The 19,233-nt window shown below is 34.2% G+C and overlaps 1 protein-coding gene across 1 annotated transcript; it reads left to right on the forward strand.

The window, feature by feature from the left end:
• The first annotated feature begins 12,677 nt into the window (after positions 1 to 12,677).
• LOC125807232 (serine carboxypeptidase-like 18) lies at positions 12,678 to 17,087 on the forward strand. The gene is made up of 14 exons (XM_049486954.1): positions 12,678 to 12,796; positions 12,870 to 13,015; positions 14,715 to 14,791; positions 14,876 to 14,998; positions 15,145 to 15,247; positions 15,324 to 15,361; positions 15,466 to 15,567; positions 15,770 to 15,856; positions 15,945 to 16,073; positions 16,188 to 16,259; positions 16,369 to 16,514; positions 16,619 to 16,732; positions 16,827 to 16,881; positions 16,963 to 17,087. The coding sequence occupies exons 1-14, from the start codon at positions 12,678 to 12,680 to the stop codon at positions 17,044 to 17,046; spliced, it is 1,395 nt and encodes a 464-aa protein (XP_049342911.1). The 3' UTR covers positions 17,047 to 17,087.
• The last annotated feature ends 2,146 nt before the right edge of the window (positions 17,088 to 19,233 follow it).

Below are 19,233 nucleotides of genomic sequence, written 5' to 3' on the forward strand. Positions count from 1 at the left end.
GACCGTCAATGGGCACCGTGGTTCCACACTTGGTAAGATTTCCCTGATTTGTCCTCAACACCATGCCTGCTGATCTACGGTCATAACCTACGGACCGTGAATGGACCTACGGTCCGTAGATCACCTCCGTGGATGCCTTTTTCTGCATTTCTTTCACCTGTCTCTAAACTTCCGCGCCTGAACACTTTTCCTACAAAACATGATAAAAACACATAAAAACCAATATAAAAAGGCCCTAGACACACACAACTTATAAGTGAAATGTATTAGAAATACCGTAAACTCACGGTATATCACCCTCTAACAAAAATAATTTACTAAATCATCACAAACACCCACAAAAAAGTTTGGTCAAAAAACTACATGCAATCAATCTGTGCCTCTCTTGAAGGCAAATAATTTTACAACCATATCTTTTAGTACGTAATAAATTAGGCGAGCCATGACATATGAAATTGTAGGTCAATGAATTTTCTTTCAAATTCCACAAATTTTGTATCATTTAATATTCAAAGTAAAGCATTATGACAATTTTATCAGAGACTAGTGTAGTGTAAATAAGTGAAAATTCGAACGTTCATAATTTTGGATTTAGATGTTAGTTTTTGTAATAAAAAACTTTATTTCATGGTCCATACCTCATTTGAACTTATAAATACCTATAATTAGCCATTCGAACTAACACACATAATTTATTAAATCATCACAAACACCCACAAAAAGTTTTTGTCAAAAAATTACATGTAATCATTGTGTGCCTCTCTTGAAGGCAAACAATGTTTACTACCATATCTTTTAGTACGTAATGAATTCGGTGAACCATGACATATGAAATTGTAGGTCAATGAGTTTTCTTTCAAATTCCACCAATTTTGTATCATTTAATGTTCAAAGGAAAGAATTATGACCATTTTACCAGAGACTAGTGTAGTGAGAATAACAAAAATTTTGAACGTTCATAATTTTGGCTTTAGATGTTTGTTTCGTGTATAAAAAAACTCTATTTCACGGTCCATACCTCATTTGAACTTATAAATACCTATAATTAGCCATTTGCACTAACACACATAATGTATTAAATTATCACAGACACCCACATAAAATTTTGGTCAAAAAACTACATGCAATCAATGTATGCCTCTCTTGAAGGCAAAGAAGATTTACTACCATATCTTTTAGTACGTAATGAATTAGGTGAGCCATGACATATTAAATTGCAGGTCAATGAGTTTTCAAATGCCACCAATTTTGTATCATTTAATATCGAAAGTAAAGCATTATGACCATTTTACTAGAGACTAATGTAGTGTAAATAAGAGAAACTTCGAACGTTCATAATTTTGGCTTTAGATGTTAGTTTCGGGTATAGAAAAACTCTATTTCACGGTCCATACCTCATTTGAACTTATAAATACCTATAATTAATCATTTGCACTAACACACATAATGTATTAAATCATCACAGACACCCACATAAAATTTTGGTCAAAAAACTACATGCAATCAATGTATGCCTCTCTTGAAGGCAAAGAAGATTTACTACCATATCTTTTAGTACGTAATGAATTAGGTGAGCCATGACATATGAAATTACAGGTCAATGAGTTTTCAAATGCCACCAATTTTGTACCATTTAATGTCGAAAGTAAAGCATTATGACCATTTTACTAGAGACTAGTGTAGTGTAAATAAGAGAAACTTCGAACGTTCATAATTTTGGCTTTAGATGTTAGTTTCGGGTATAGAAAAACTATATTTCACGGTCCATACCTCATTTAAACTTATAAATACCTATAATCACTGATTCTAACTTACACACATAATTTATTAAATCATCACTGTCAATCCCCAAGCCTACACCCGGGGCGGGACTGCCACTCGAGAACTATTGTTGGCCCCAAGCGAACCCTTAGCCTGGATTACTTACTTAGCAGAAGACTTCAAAACATTATACAAGGATTCAATGCATCTCTATTCAACTGTTTAATAAAATAACTTAGAACGTTTAAAGGTCAAACATTCGACTATGCCAAAGTGGTAACTCAAGTCTTAACATATGACATAACAAGGTAAAGACAACTGAACTACTAAATGTCTATGAAGCCTCTAAAACAAGTGGGATGTCAGGACAAGACCCCGATCATCCTAACAACTAAAGTACTAAAGCAATGTAAAAGGAGCCCTATGGAAAGCAAGGAGGCTCACCAACTGACTATGAGTGCTCAATTGGATCAACGAGGCACTGGATGATAATCCTGGTTACCTTTGTCAGCATCATAAAATGATGCAGGCTAAATGGCATCAGTACATTGAATGTACGAGTATGCGAGGGGAAAACTGAACATAACATAAGCTTAATAAGAATTTGAAAGAAGCACTTACCTTGGCTTTACTCAACTCATGAATAACTCAACTCAAATGAAAAGTAAAACAACAATAATAGTGCAGTTTATACAAAGCATTTAAAACAGTAGGTAGAAACTCAATTTATTAAAGGAACACAATAACAACTGATCAGTTTACATATAAAGTAATATAATACTGTGGGAGTTTCTCTAACCGACAACCACCACTATGAGCCTAAGTGGTGATACATCATCTTGCCCATGCTGCCAGAACTGTCCTATATTTTGCCGTCATATAAAACGTCTTAACTAAGTAGATCCACTAGTCTATGCTAAAAAGCACTAAGGAATCATCTAAAAAGTATGATCATTCTCTACCCATGATGGCTACATGGTTTATGGAGGCTTGAGTTATTATGAACTCGTGTCCCAATATAGGTGCTCAATACTACTCCCAAAAATATACTTAGCTCATATGTTTTAAAAACAAAACTATTTCTTTGGTTTGAGATAATTACTCAAAACTTAGCTTAAAAGCACTTCTTGGAAATCGGTGTTTCCCTTCTTGCTCAAATGTGAAAAACATTTTTAACTCTTGGGAATACTTAGTTCCTGTATAATCTCTGAAGAAAAGAACTTTTCTCTTATTCCTTTCTCAACTCAAAGCTTAAGTCTTAAAACAAAATTAAAACATTTGTAAAAGACTTTTGGAAAACTTTATGAACTTCTCTTGACTTGACTCTTAACTTTCCTTGAATTGAATTATGGATTCAAGGATTGTGATCTATAATAGGAAAGATGTCGTGATGTTTTGGAGTGCTTTTAGATAGTTAATCATGAGAAAAGATCAAGAAATCACTGTCTGGAAGCAAGTCCGCGAAGCGGAGATGCATTTAAATATTTGGTCGCGAAATAAATTTTGAGGCAGAACGGTCCGTGACCACTCCGTGATGCAAAGGAGATTTCCCCAAATCTGAGGAACAGGTCCGCGTCACGGACCTGGTGCCCAGATTCTACTGACTTTTCCTTCTTCATTTTTTACAACCCCAAATCGTCTAAACTCGACTATTTTTCTCAAATTCTCTTTAGATTCAGATACCCAGTAAATGTACCCAAGAACCTAACTCAAAACAACTCCAAAACTCGATGCGATAATCTCAAGAACTCCTCAATTCAACCCAATTCAAGAACAAAAAATAAATTCAAGAACACATATCAAGAACATCAAACTTTCAACCCTTTTTAGGACGAATTTCCCTGAACTAAACATGATTGGGGTGTGGGTGAATGAAACCAACGCTATGAAAGTCTCACATACCTCGTAGGGATCACCCCTTGACGAAATCCACAATTTTAGCTCCGAGAATTTGACGATTCTTGCTTCTTCTCCTCTTTTCTCCTCTTCCTTTCTCTTCTCTAAAAACCCTAACTAAATATTGTAAAGCATAAACTAACCAAGTTCAGTTTAGATGCCAACTAATTACCAAAAATGAAATTAAAATAATATGCTATGGAAATGACCAAAACACCCTTTCAAAATCCGGATTGGACTTTCCTTATCCAACCAGCCCAACTTCCAGTGGGAATATATCACTCATACGAACTCGGAATCGCGCAAACTCGGCGGCGTTGGAAAGATAATTCCAAGATATTTCCTACAGTAACTAGAAGCACACCTAACTCATCCTGATCTAGGAGTTATGGTCATTTGAAGTTGACCAAAACTCATACTTAACTCAATTTAGCCAGAAGAATTCCAGATTTACATTATTACAAAAAATAACTCTTTCTAATTCTAGATCATTCTAGTTCTTTCAAAGAGCGAAGTGTTACGATCAAAAACACCCACAAAAAAATTGGTCAAAAAACTACATACAATCAATGTGTGCCTTTCTTGAAGGCAAATGAGGTTTACTACCATATCTTTTAGTACGTAATAAATTAGGTGAGCCATGACATATGAAATTGTAGGTCAATGAGTTTTCTTTCAAATGCCACCAATTTTGTATCATTTAATGTCGAAAGTAAAGCATTATGACCATTTTACCAGAGACTAGTGTAGTGTAAATAAGAGAAACTTCGAACATCCAAAATTTTGGCTTTAGATGCTAGTTTCGGGTATAGGAAAACTCTATTTCATGGTACATACCTCATTTGAACTTATAAATACCTATAATTACCCATTCGCACTAACACACATAATTTATTAAATCATCACAAACACCTACAAAAAATTTGGTCAAAAAACTACATACATTCAATTTGTGCCTCTCTTCAAGGCAAACAATGTTTACCACCATATCTTTTAGCACGTAATGAATTAGGTGAGCCATGACATATGAAATTCTAGGTCAATGAGTTTTCTTTCAAATTCCACCAAGTTTGTATGATTTATTATTTGAAGTAAAGCATTATGATTATTTTACAAGAGACTAGTGTAGTGTAAATACGATAAACTTCGAACGTTCAAAATTTTGCCTTTAGATGTTAGTTTCAAGTACAAGAAAACTCTATTTCACGGTCCATACCTCATTTGAACTTATAAATACCTATAATTACCCATTCGTACTAACACACATAATTAATTAAATCATCACAAACACCAACAAAATATTTTGGTCAAAAAACTACATGCAATCAATGTGTGCCTCTCATGAAGGCAAACAATGTTTACTACCATATCTTTTAGCACGTAATGAATTAGGTGAACCATGACATATGAACATTGTAGGTCAATGAGTTTTCTTTCAAATTCCACCAATTTTATATAATTTAATGTTGAAAGTAAAGCATTATGACCATTTTGCCAAAGACTAGTGTAGTGTGAATAAGAGAAACTTCAAACGTTCATAATTTTGGCTTAAGATGTTAGTTTCGGGTATAAAAAAACTCTATTTCACGGTCCATACCTCATTTGAACTTATAAATACCTATAATTACCCATTCGCACTAACACACATAATTTATTAAATCATCACAAACACCTACAAAAATTTTGGTCAAAAAACTACATACATTCAATTTGTGCCTCTCTTCAAGGCAAACAATGTTTACCACCATATCTTTTAGCACGTAATGAATTAGGTGAGCCATGACATATGAAATTCTAGGTCAATGAGTTTTCTTTCAAATTCCACCAAGTTTGTATGATTTATTATTTGAAGTAAAGCATTATGATTATTTTACAAGAGACTAGTGTAGTGTAAATACGATAAACTTCGAACGTTCAAAATTTTGCCTTTAGATGTTAGTTTCAAGTACAAGAAAACTCTATTTCACGGTCCATACCTCATTTGAACTTATAAATACCTATAATTACCCATTCGCACTAACACACATAATTAATTAAATCATCACAAACACCAACAAAATATTTTGGTCAAAAAACTACATGCAATCAATGTGTGCCTCTCATGAAGGCAAACAATGTTTACTACCATATCTTTTAGCACGTAATGAATTAGGTGAACCATGACATATGAACATTGTAGGTCAATGAGTTTTCTTTCAAATTCCACCAATTTTATATAATTTAATGTTGAAAGTAAAGCATTATGACCATTTTGCCAAAGACTAGTGTAGTGTGAATAAGAGAAACTTCAAACGTTCATAATTTTGGCTTAAGATGTTAGCTTCGGGTATAAAAAAACTCTATTTCACGGTCCATACCTCATTTGAACTTATAAATACCTATAATTACCCATTCGCACTAACACACATAATTTATTAAATCATCACAAACACCTACAAAAATTTTGGTCAAAAAACTACATACATTCAATTTGTGCCTCTCTTCAAGGCAAACAATGTTTACCACCATATCTTTTAGCACGTAATGAATTAGGTGAGCCATGACATATGAAATTCTAGGTTAATGAGTTTTCTTTCAAATTCCACCAAGTTTGTATGATTTATTATTTGAAGTAAAGCATTATGATTATTTTACAAGAGACTAGTGTAGTGTAAATACGATAAACTTCGAACGTTCAAAATTTTGCCTTTAGATGTTAGTTTCAAGTACAAGAAAACTCTATTTCACGGTCCATACCTCATTTGAACTTATAAATACCTATAATTACCCATTCGCACTAACACACATAATTAATTAAATCATCACAAACACCAACAAAATATTTTGGTCAAAAAACTACATGCAATCAATGTGTGCCTCTCATGAAGGCAGACAATGTTTACTACCATATCTTTTAGCACGTAATGAATTAGGTGAACCATGACATATGAACATTGTAGGTCAATGAGTTTTCTTTCAAATTCCACCAATTTTATATAATTTAATGTTGAAAGTAAAGCATTATGACCATTTTGCCAAAGATTAGTGTAGTGTGAATAAGAGAAACTTCAAACGTTCATAATTTTGGCTTAAGATGTTAGTTTCGGGTATAAAAAAACTCTATTTCACGGTCCATACCTCATTTGAACTTATAAATACCTATAATTACCCATTCGCACTAACACACATAATTTATTAAATCATCACAAACACCTACAAAAAATTTGGTCAAAAAACTACATACATTCAATTTGTGCCTCTCTTCAAGGCAAACAATGTTTACCACCATATCTTTTAGCACGTAATGAATTAGGTGAGCCATGACATATGAAATTCTAGGTCAATGAGTTTTCTTTCAAATTCCACCAAGTTTGTATGATTTATTATTTGAAGTAAAGCATTATGATTATTTTACAAGAGACTAGTGTAGTGTAAATACGATAAACTTCGAACGTTCAAAATTTTGCCTTTAGATGTTAGTTTCAAGTACAAGAAAACTCTATTTCACGGTCCATACCTCATTTGAACTTATAAATACCTATAATTACCTATTCGCACTAACACACATAATTTATTAAATCATCACAAACACCCACAAAAAAAATTGGTCAAAAAACTACATGCAATCATTGTGTGCCTCTCTTAAAGTCAAACAATGTTTACTACCATATCTTTTAGTACGTAATGAATTATTCGACCAAGTGTCTCACCTTGGGGTGATCCGGTCTTATTTGTGAGGGAAAAAAATGGTTCTCTTAGAATGTGTATTGATTACCGTCGGTTGAACAAGGTTACTATCAAGAATAAGTATCCTCTTCCGAGAATTGATGATCTCTTCGATCAACTTCAGGGTGCCACTTGTTTTTCTAAGATAGACCTCAGATCTGGCTATCATCAGTTAAGAGTATGAGAAAGCGATATTCCTAAGACAGCTTTTAGGACCCGTTATGGTCATTGTGAGTTCCTAGTTAGGTTTGACCAATGCTCCTGCAACATTCATGGACCTTATGAACAGAGTATTCAAGCCTTATTTAGATATGTTTGTTATCGTATTCATTGATGACAGTCTAATCTATTCGAGGAATGAGGAAGATCATGCTAGTCATCTGAGAATAGTCCTTCAAACTCTCAAGGATAAGGAGTTATATGCTAAGTTTTCTAAGTATGAATTTTGGCTTGAGTCTCAGACATAGGAGGTGGTTGGATTTACTTAAGGATTATGACATGAGTATTCTCTATCACCCAGGTAAGGCTAATGTCGTTGTTGATTCCTTGAGTAGATTGTTTATGGGTAGTACTGCCCATTTTGAGGAAGACAAGAAAGAGTTAGCTAAAGATGTGCACAGACTTACGCGATTGGGAGTTCGTTTAATAGATTGGAATGAAGGAGGAGGGGTGGTGATGAATGGGGCTGAATTGTCACTAGTGTCTGAAATAAAAGAGAAACAAGACCAAGATCCTATTTTTCTTGAATTGAAGTCAAATGTTCATAAGGAAAAAGTGATGGCTTTTGAACAAGGAAGATATGGTGTATTGAGTTATCAAGGTAGATTGTGTGTGCCAAGGGTGGATAAACTTCAAGAGAGGATCACGGAGGAAGCTCATAGCTTCAGATATTCTATCCATCCGGGTTCCATAAAGATGTATTGCGACTTGAGAGAAGTCTAATGGTGGAGTAGTATGAAAAAAGGCATTGCAGAGTTCGTTGCTAAGTGTCTGAATTGCTAACAAGTTAAGGTAGAGCACCAGAGGCCCGACGGTATGGCTCAGAATATTGAGATTCTAAAATGGAAGTGGGAGATGATTAATATGGACTTTATTACTGGTTTTTCGCGATCTCACAGGCAGCATGATTCCATTTGGGTAATTGTAGATTGAATGACTAAATCAGCCCACTTTTTTGCCGGTAAAGACTACTCATTCAGCAAAGGATTATGCCAAGTTATATATTCAAGAGGTAATTAGACTTCATGGAGTTCCAGTGTCGATTATTTCAGGTAGAGGTGCACAATTCTGGAAGTCTTTCAAGAAAGGTTTGAGTTTGAAAGTGAATTTGAGTACTGTTTTTCATCCTCATACGGATGTCTCAAACTTTAGAAGATATGTTGAGGACTTGTGTGATCGATTTCAAGGGTAATTGGGATGATCACCTACCTCTCATTGAGTTTGCTTATAACAATAGTTACCACTCTAGAATCCAAATGGCTCCGTATGAGGCTCTCTATGGGAGAAGATGCATATCTCCTATTGGATGGTTTGAGGTTGGTGAATCTGGGTTGATAGGACCAACTTTATTCGTCAAGCTATGAAAAAAGTGAAGGTTATTCAAGAGAGATTGAAATAGCGCAAAGTCACCAGAAATCCTATACAGATGTTAGGAGAAGAGACTTAGAGTTTGAATGAGATGATTGGGTTTATTTGAAGGTTTCACCCATGAAGGGTGTTATGAGATTTGGTAAGAAGGGGATGCTTAGTCCCCAATATATTGGTCCTTACAGAATATCCAAGAGGATCGATAATGTGGCTTAAGAATTAGAGTTACCGCAAGAGTTAGCAACGGTCCATCCAGTATTTAACATTTCTATGTTAAAGAAGTGTATGGGCTATCCTTCACTTATCATACCTATTGAATATATTGGTATTAAGGATAGCTTATCTTATGAGGAGGTTCTTGTTCAGATTCTAGACTGCCAGGTTCGCAAGTTGAGGACCAAGGAAGTAGCATCACTCAAGGTTCTATGGAGAAATCAGTTTAATGAGGAAGCTAGTTCGGAAGCTGAGGATGACAAGAAGAAGAGATACCCACATCTCTTTGAGTCCGGAGAAATTCCAAATTAAGGTACTAATCCTTTTTTGGCATTTATTTTAAGTTGACATGTTGTGTTATATATTGATTGTTGGATGTTTGAGCTGAATGTTAGATGTTACACCCTTAGCCTACTTAGAGTAATCTCATTCGAGGACGAATAATCCCAAGGGAGTGATATTGTAACATCCCTCCTTAGAAAGAATTATTTTTGGAAAGAGTAAATTTGGAAATTTTGGCAAGTTATGCTAAGTGTAAGTTTTGTGTCAACTTCAACCGATCATAACGTTTAGTACATGATGAGTTAGATGGGCTATAAGATTTCAAATAAAAGGTCTTAGAATCCTCTTTCTAACGCCACCGAGTTTGCTAATTTTTGAGCTCGTATGAGGGAGATATGATTGTTTGAAGTCGGGCTGTCTATTTAAGGAAAGTTACCCTGATTTAAGAGGGATATTTTGGCATGTTCCTTACCCAATCAAGTTATTTCGTTTTTAGTAATTAATTAGGGGTCTAAACTGATTTGGTTCATTTTACACAATCTAAATTAACTCCTAGGGTTTAAGAATAGTTCAAGAAGAGAAGAAAAAGAGAAAAGTCAAGGCGTTCTTGGAGATTTCTTGCAGAATCGAAGGTCCTTTCGCCAAGGGTTGACCCCTAAAGAGGTATGTGAGTTCACATAGCGTTGGGTTCGTTCACCCACGCGCCAATCATGTTACTTTCAGCGAAATTTGTTTCTTAAAGTTGATTGATTTGAGTTCTTGTTGAGTATTCTTGAAATACCTTTCATAATCTTGATTGTTGAGGTTTTGATGAATTCTTGAGATAAGTGTTAGTGTTTCAAGTGTAGTTTTGAGTAGATTATCATATACTATTGTTAGGTATTCGAATCTAAGGAAAGAAACCATTCGTTTCTAGGCAAATTGGGGTTAGAAAATGAAGAAGGAAAAAGTCGGGTAGAAATCGACATGCAAGTCCACGTCGCAGACTTGCTCCCCCAGTGAACAAAATTCCCCTCCGCATAGCGGAGAGGACGCGGACTCCACTATTTCAAAATTATTTTGTGACCAATTATTAAAATGTATCTCTACGTCGCGGACTTGCTCCCAAACAGTGTTTTATTGATCGTTTCTCATGATTTACTATCTAAAACACTCTTAATCATCAAAATATCCTTCCTATCACAAATCATAACCTTGAATTCATAATTCTAATTCAAGGTAGAGTTAAGAGTCAAGTATTGAGAGTTCTTCGAGTCATTTCAAAACTCTTTTACAATTGTTTTAAACTTGTTTTAAGACTTGAGCATTTAGTTGAGTAAGAGTAAGAGAGAAGTTCATTTTCTTAAAACGATATATGGGAACTAAGTATTCCCAAAGAGTAAATGTTTTTCACATTTAAGATGAGAGGAAACACTGATTTCCAAAAGAGTTTTCATGAGTAGTTTTGAGTTCCATCTCTTTTAAGATATAGATTTTTGTGTAATAATCTCAAACCACAGAGAAAGAGTTATGTTTTTAAACATATGAGCTGAGTATATTTTGGAAGTAGTATTGAGCACCGATATGGGGACGAGTTCATAATAACTCAAGTCTCCATAAATTATGTAGCCAACGTGGGTAGAAAGGATCATACTTTTTAGATGATGGCTTAATGATTTTAAGCATAGCTTAGTGAATCCACTTAGTTGAGACATTCTATATCCCGGCAAGTTATAGGATTGTTCTGGCAGCGTGGGTGATACGTTGTATCATCATATAGCTCATAGTGATGATTGTCGGTTAGAGAATCTCCCAACAGAGCTTATTTTTGTATTCTTAAATACAACTGAGATATTATTGTATTTTCCAATACTTCGAGATGTTATCTACTGTTTTAAATGTTTTATATAAACTGCATCGTTATTGTTGTTTTATTTCTGCATTGAGTTGAGTATCCATGAGTTGAGTAAAGATAAGGCAAGTGTTTCTTTCATATTCCAATTCAAGCTTACGTATTGTTTAGATTTTCCCTCACATGCTCGTACATTCAATGTACTTATATCATTTGGTCTGCATCGTTTTATGATGCAGATACAGGTAACCAGGATCAGCATCGAGCACCTCGTTGATCCAGTCGAGCATTTCAGAGTCATTTGGTGAGCCTTCTTGCTTTCCGGAGGATCCTTTTTATGTTGCTTTGTCATTTCAGTTGGTATTAAAGGCTTCATAGACAGATAGTTATTGTTCAGTAGTATTTTCATTTTCATTTCGTTTATGTTGAGACTCGCGTTGCCACTTTGGCTAGTTAAATGTTTATTTCTAAAACATTCTAAGTTTATTTTGAGACGGTTCAGTAAAGTTGCATTTGATTTCTCTTATTAATGCTTAAAGTCTTCTGCTGAGAGTCTAGCCAGGCCGAGGGTTCGCTTGGGTCCAATAATGGTTCTCGAGTGCCAGTCTTCTCCAGGGTGTAGGCTCGGGGCGTGACATTAATACCATGAAAGCATGACATATAATATTTTTCCACATCATTTGTTCTTGGACCGCACCCCTTGATGAATATATATTCATATTAAAAAAGAATATAGTATTACAAAGATCAAACTCACTGTCAGTAGGTTTTTGAACGGTTGGGGATTGCTCTACTGACGTATACATATTAGGTATTTGTTTTGATCAACGTGATTAGCAAAAGTTTCAGAACTACGAAGAAATAAAGATAAAGAATCATTCCAAATACAAGTTATATCAAACATGGGATGTTCAACAGATGTAAAATTACTTGGACATCGATTAGAGATAATCACTAGGTCTTTCACATCACAAATACCTATTATTATTTTCAAATTTTGGTTGCCCTTTGGACATTTTTGCAACAAAAAATTATCCTTTAGTGTTCGGACTCTAACACATGGCATAAATTGTACTTAATGACTAAGATCTATATAATTAAAACAAAGCTTTATTTATATAGGGAAATAATTAATTAATTTAAACATAATTAGGGTTTTTTTTATTAGTCAAATCTTAGTCATTAAGTTAAATATATATACCATATGTAGTCGGTCTATATAAATAGAAATTTGATGAAAATGGTCAAAACTCAAAAGATTATATTTGGTGTCCTAACTGGTGTGAAGGCATCGGACATGTGAAGTTTACGCCTCTATATATTAGTGCCCCTATTCTCTTTTCACAACTATTCAAAATCTTTACATCACCTCATTTTCCCAATTCCATTCAATTCATCTCCAATGGTGCGATTCATTGTTATTCTACTGCTGCTACTTGTATCTCAGGTCGTCTCATCACACTTCATCGTTGAGACTCTTCCTGGATTTGATGGAAAACTTCCATTTACACTCGAAACGGGGTAAGTAGGTAGTATTAATTTTGTCATTCCGTATATAAATAGACACTAAATTCATGTTATGTTTATTGATCAGTTACATTGGTGTTGGAGAAGAGGGAAAAGTGCAGTTGTTTTATTTCTTCGTAAAATCTGAGAGAGATCCGGAAAATGATCCTCTCATGATTTGGCTCACCGGAGGTCCTGGTTGCTCTGCTCTATCTACCTTTTTTTATGAGATGGGTATGTCAATTTTATCCCTTTTTTCCTTATGCTGCTAAGATATCAGTATGATTCCGATCCCTCGGTGTAAAGTAGTTGCATGTAAGCTAATGATAGAAGTTATGCATACATATATATATACAAGATAGTCTTGATGATTAAGAAAGGAATAAAGATATAAAAAGTATCGAAATTTCTTAGAATCAATTATATATCCTACAAATATAATACAATCAATTTACTATATTTGATAGAGAGAAATTATAGGGCATGATATTCTTCTAAGACGGTTGGCATTGTTGTCATCATAAATTTAGTTTAATTTTCCATAAACTTGATCAACAACAACTCCTGCCAGTCTTTCGAGTTTTAAGTTTTGTGTATGGAGAACAGGAGATTTTAACTATTAGGGCATTCGATATGCAATTAAAGCTAACCAGTTAAATCAACTTTGCATTGATAATCCAAGGCATATGATACATCGATTAAACTAATCTTAACTGAAAAAGTTTTATAGGATAATCAGGCATATGATACATCGATAATCCAAAGCATATGACACATCGATTAAACTACTCATGAATGGAAGTCCACTCTCCTGCAAGTTGAAACTGAATAGATAGTGGGAATAGGAAACAGATCAGGCATTTGTACTATTTCCTATTTTGATGCTATTATTATTATTATTGTGTGTATGAGTATAGTAGGGAGGAATAGTAGTAGTAGTAGAGTAGGACATATTAGATCAGCGTCTCAGAGATGTCACTTGTGAAAACGTCCGTCCAGTTCCAGCAATAAATGAAAAGTGTTTTGGTTTATGTAAAGTAATAAATATCTGTTTCAAATGGGGAATCAGGAGATATGATATTATGTAAAGATCTTCAAGCAAAGTGTGCCTGCAGTTCAATGTAAAATTTTCGGTTTGGCCATTATGGTTTGATATCACAATGACGACTAGTTCAAATCAAATTTGATTTCATTATTATATTCTCACAGTCACATGACGACTTTCATGTGTCTTTACTCCAGATTGCTTGATTTTCTCTTGATTCCCAGATATGCATGTCCTTTCTTTCTTGTGTCTTCATTCTAGATTGCTTGATTTCCTCTAGATTGATCGTCTTTCCTTTTTGACTTCTGTGATGATTTGTTGATTGATTACAACAAATTGTTCTTGCTTTTAAGCTGCTTAATTGATTTACTTGTATTTGGATAACCTTTCATGTGCTGCTCCTGATATCCTGCACACAAGATTTTCCTGGTTAATCTATCATTATTAAAAACTATTTGTAGGCTAACATGAGGAACCATTATAGCAATTTCACTTTATAACGTAGTTTAGTTGACACTCAGTAACTGCCAAAGACATAATTTGGGATGGTTTTAACTTTGAAGTTCGGATATGGAAATAAAACCATTATAGCAAAGTTGTCAATAAATTGCGACAAATAAATATTCAAAACTAGTCAAGATTGGATGAAGGGATCATAAATAATGTTCACTATGTATCAATATATGTACATAAGGTTCAAGCAATAAGGACGATGGCTAAAAGATCAATTTCAGGTTAAGAGTCTCCGAATCTAAGAGATAAAGTTATGCATTAAAGTATTCGTTAGTGTAAGAGGAAATAATAAGATTGTTCTCATGACCTTCATGCTTGGATTATTGTGTCTAAAAATTTAATAAGCTGTAGAAATGACCTTGATGCTTCTTTCAGGTCCTTTAACCTTTGATTATGCAAATTCTAGTGGAAATTTCCCGAAATTGGAGTTGAACTCATATTCTTGGACCAAGGTTTTGTAAGCTTACTCTTTTACAATTTTCTTATGTTTTCATTGTTGCTCGTCTATATAAGCGTAATCTGATTTTCATTTCTAGGTGGCCAACATAATATTTATAGATCAACCTGCTGGCACAGGCTACTCATATGCAAACACTTCAGAAGCTTACAACTGCAGTGATTCCCTCTCTGTAACTCTAACTTACGACTTCCTTAGAAAGGTGAGAGAATTTCAACATTTATTTATCTCACATTTCATGTCTCAATGTCAGTTAGAATTTCATACTCATGCTTCAGGATAAGGTAAACATCTAACCCATGAAACTTTCATAAGTAAATTCATGAGACTGAAATTGTTGTGCTGTAGTGGCTTATGGACCATCCCGAGTATCTCAAGAATCCACTATATGTTACTGGTGGTTCCTACTCAGGCTTCTTTGTTGGACCACTTACTCGCAAAATATACGATGGTATTGTATCTTGTACCTGAGTTCAAGATAAGTCTTTTTGTTATCTTGGTCTCATGAGCTTTTTCTTTCTCTCAAGGTATTGAACTTGGTGACAAGCCTCGAGTGAATATCAAAGTATGAACTCCACTGTGTTCAGTTGCACGCATATTCTTGCTGTTCTTATTGTTGATCCTTCTCATTTTAACTTCTTCTGTCTAACCGGAGGTTTTGGAATGTAGGGATATATACAAGGCAATGCTCAAACAGATAGATACATCGACTTCAATGGTAGAGTCAAATATGCTAATCGTATGGGACTTATTTCAGATAAGATCTATCAGGTATCTAATAGCTTATGTTCTGTACTCTACATTGGGGAAACTAACTTCTAGTTAACAACGGTGTAGATGGAAAAAAAATCACCCCCCCCCCCTCCCAGATATGCTAACAAAGTGAATTCTTTGAATTAAAGAGTAGTTCAACTAGAAATTACTTACAGCTCATTATGATTCTTCAATTAATCTTCGTTGTGTTACCGTGCAGTCCACTAAAGCAAATTGCAATGGGAACTACATTGACGTTGATCCAAATAACATATTATGTCTAAGTGATCTTCAGAAAGTAGAAAGGGTAAGGTATCAAGTTCTGCACTTATAAAATATTAAGATATCTTCAAAGTTAAATTATGCTTAAATAGTCAATCATTGGATGTGATTAGTGTCTCAAGAACATACAAGGGACACATATTTTAGAACCTTGGTGTGACCTTGAATCTTTTATGAGCATTCTCCAAGAAACTCCTACAAATGACCAGTCAGTATTTCCAATTCCAGGACCATGGTGTCGAGTAAGTCTCTGTTTCTCCCACTTAACAAGGCCTCTTAGCATCATGTATTGTGTTAATTCTGTTGGTATATTATACAAGAATTTGATGAGTTAACTTTTTAAACCCAAAAACCAGGAAAAAAATTACATATACTCGTATGTTTGGGCAAACGATAAAGCTGTCCAGAAAGCACTAAACGTTCGTGAGGTATGCAAATACAGTTTTTATTCCTACTGTTTATGTCCAATGCTACCCCCCCCCCCCCCCAGCCGAGAAAGAGAAACCTTTGAATGATATGGTCATGTAAAAAACCCAGGGAACAATATTGGAGTGGGTGAGATGCAATGAAAGCATGCATTATCGAGGTAAGGAGAGAACCGAGTCATATGTGTATGATGTCCCAAGTGCCGTTGATGATCATCGCCATCTCACCAGCAAATCCTGTCGAGCACTAATTTATAGGTATTACTCCAAGATAGCTTTACCTTCTTCATGTTATGTCATTCTTCTAAGTGACCATAATATATCCTGTCGAGACTGTTTGACAATTTTTTTTACTTTGATAGCGGTGACCATGACATGATTGTTCCGCATTTGACCACAGAAGAATGGATAGAAACTTTGAAACTGCCAGTTGTAGATGATTGGGAGCCTTGGATTGTTGACGCTCAAGTTGCAGGGTTGGTTCCTTTCTCTTAGTGCTTTTCTTACTCACCCAATCGATCCTTAACATGTATCAATAGTTAATAATTTTTAAATACTTTGTTTATGTAGATACAAGATGAAGTATTTACAAAATGATTATGAGCTGACATATGCAACTGTTAAGGTAAGGACAATTCCATATTGCAACAACTCTAAACCAACATCATTGCATCTTAATCTTAATTCCTTGAATTAATTTATTTAGGGTGCGGGGCATACAGCTGCTGAATACAAGCCGGAACAATGCCTGTCAATGGTTGATAGGTGGTTTTCTGGTGACCCTCTTTAGTTTCACCCTTGCAAGACATTAATGTACTCATTTGTTTTTCTCGATCGACATAAGTTGCTTCTTTGACAACATATATAGCAACACCAGACATTAAGCATGTGTGTCGTGTAATCTTGACATGGAAAATCACATATTAAAATATATATGATTCGAGGTTGATACTATTTATATTCGTTTGTACTTTGTAGTATGCGAAGTTGGAGAAAGGAAGTACTTGTCGAATTTATTCTTTTTTTTACGAATCAGACCCATGAAAAATTCTAAGTTAAAATATATATCAAGAAAAACGCCTAATAACAGAAGCATATGCTGAATGACTAACATTAGGTATGTTTTTATAGTGTATTCTTGAAGTTTTGATGATAAAAACTCTTTCATATTCCTCAATTACTTAATTTGATTCATTTCAACTTCTCATAATTAGCAAAAATATGTTCCAACTTCTATATTAATTGAAAACTTTAGTGTTCATCCATTACCATCAAAAGAAAGAAAACAAATATTTAAGGAGAATTAATCTTTAAAAAAAGAATATAATATTCAGCTGTTTCAACACATAATAATTGAGTAGGACTGCTGAACTTCTCATTTTACCCCCCCCCCCCTATTATGTAATTCATAATTTATTACTATTATATTAGATATTTAATTTTTGTTTAGATTAATTATTTTATTACATTTTAATTTAGTGTAGGGAAAATGATAATCCAACTTTGTACTTTGGAACTTTTCACTTTTAATAATATAATATATAATATATAATATAATATACTAGTTTTTGGGCACGCACTTTGCGTCTGTATCTCATATCATTGAGTAGATAAGTTTAAAAAATCATATTATTATTTTTAAGTTCTGTGTTTGAGTTATGAAAATATTTAATGCTGATCTTATTCGGTTAGGTCAATGAAGAAAATGTTCTTGTCCCATGAAAAGCCTCAAATACCTTTTTGTACTTTCTGGTTTGCCTCAATGCCTTTTTTTAATTTCTATATTTGGCTCTAACAATAATAATCTTATTATTCATTGACATATACATTCATTATAGTAAGAAATAGATGATAAATTTATACAAAGTAATTGAGAAAAATGAGCATACATCATATATCAACTATTTTCCTTTATTGTTTATTTTAAAGGTGAGGGCTATACATATTTCTATTTTATAAGTCCATTAAAATTATATTTGCTTCGTATGAATATATAATAATTTGCATATATAAGCGATAGACAAACTTAACAAAAACGAACAAACTTTATTTACTAAAGCTAATTGTTATTTGGCAATCAAGGCCAATAACAAAAAAGTTTACAACTCATAGCGACTCACAAAGTTTCATTTTAATTTTGCTAATAATTAAAGTATTAATTTACTTACAAATTCGATAAAAATAAATGTCCAAAAATGTTAAAGAAAAAAATTTAATTCGACGAGAGGGAGTTGCTCGGATGGTAAGCACCCCTCACTTCTAACCCAAAGGTTGCAAGTTTGAGTCACCAAGGGAGCAAAAAAAGGTGGGAGCTCCTAGGGAGGGTAAAAAATAAAAAACTTAATTCGTAGTTACAATTGTACGAAACACCAACACTGAATATTTACTGCTGGAACTTCTGACATTGAGGAAGAGGTTGATGAATCTCAGAGTGAGGGAATGACTCTTACAAAATGGAGAGTCAGACAAATATTGCGACAAAGAAGACATAGACCCCAACAAGACTACAGGAATAATGACTACCATAAAATGATGATAGATGTTATTACAATGGAAAGCCTACCAAATTAGACAGAATTGTCCTGAACTGAAAAGAAGGAGCCATAGGAAGAATGGGGATTCAAAGAGTCTTGGAGAGTGGAGCAATGAAAACGCATTGGAAGAAGATCATGCCGAAACAACAAATATCTGGCAAGGGGAGAATCAAGCGAGGTAAGACAACATGATTGTCCTAATTGTAATTATTTACAAAATTCTCTAGATATGGTTATCAATGAATTGCAGAAGGTTACTAATGAATATAATAATTACGCCCGACACTCGTGCATTCGGGTATACACTCCGAAACAGGTACCCTTAAATCAATTGAACTAGATAGATGTAAGTTTCACCTTCAAATCATTAACTATGTTTTGATTTGCATATAACTGCACGTGCGACGGTTCGAACGGGCGATCTAACACATAAAAATTGATTC

Source organism: Solanum verrucosum, unplaced genomic scaffold, assembly GCF_900185275.1.
Source record: "Solanum verrucosum unplaced genomic scaffold, falcon-dt-bn FXZP01000153.1, whole genome shotgun sequence".
Classification (NCBI taxonomy): domain Eukaryota; kingdom Viridiplantae; phylum Streptophyta; class Magnoliopsida; order Solanales; family Solanaceae; genus Solanum; species Solanum verrucosum.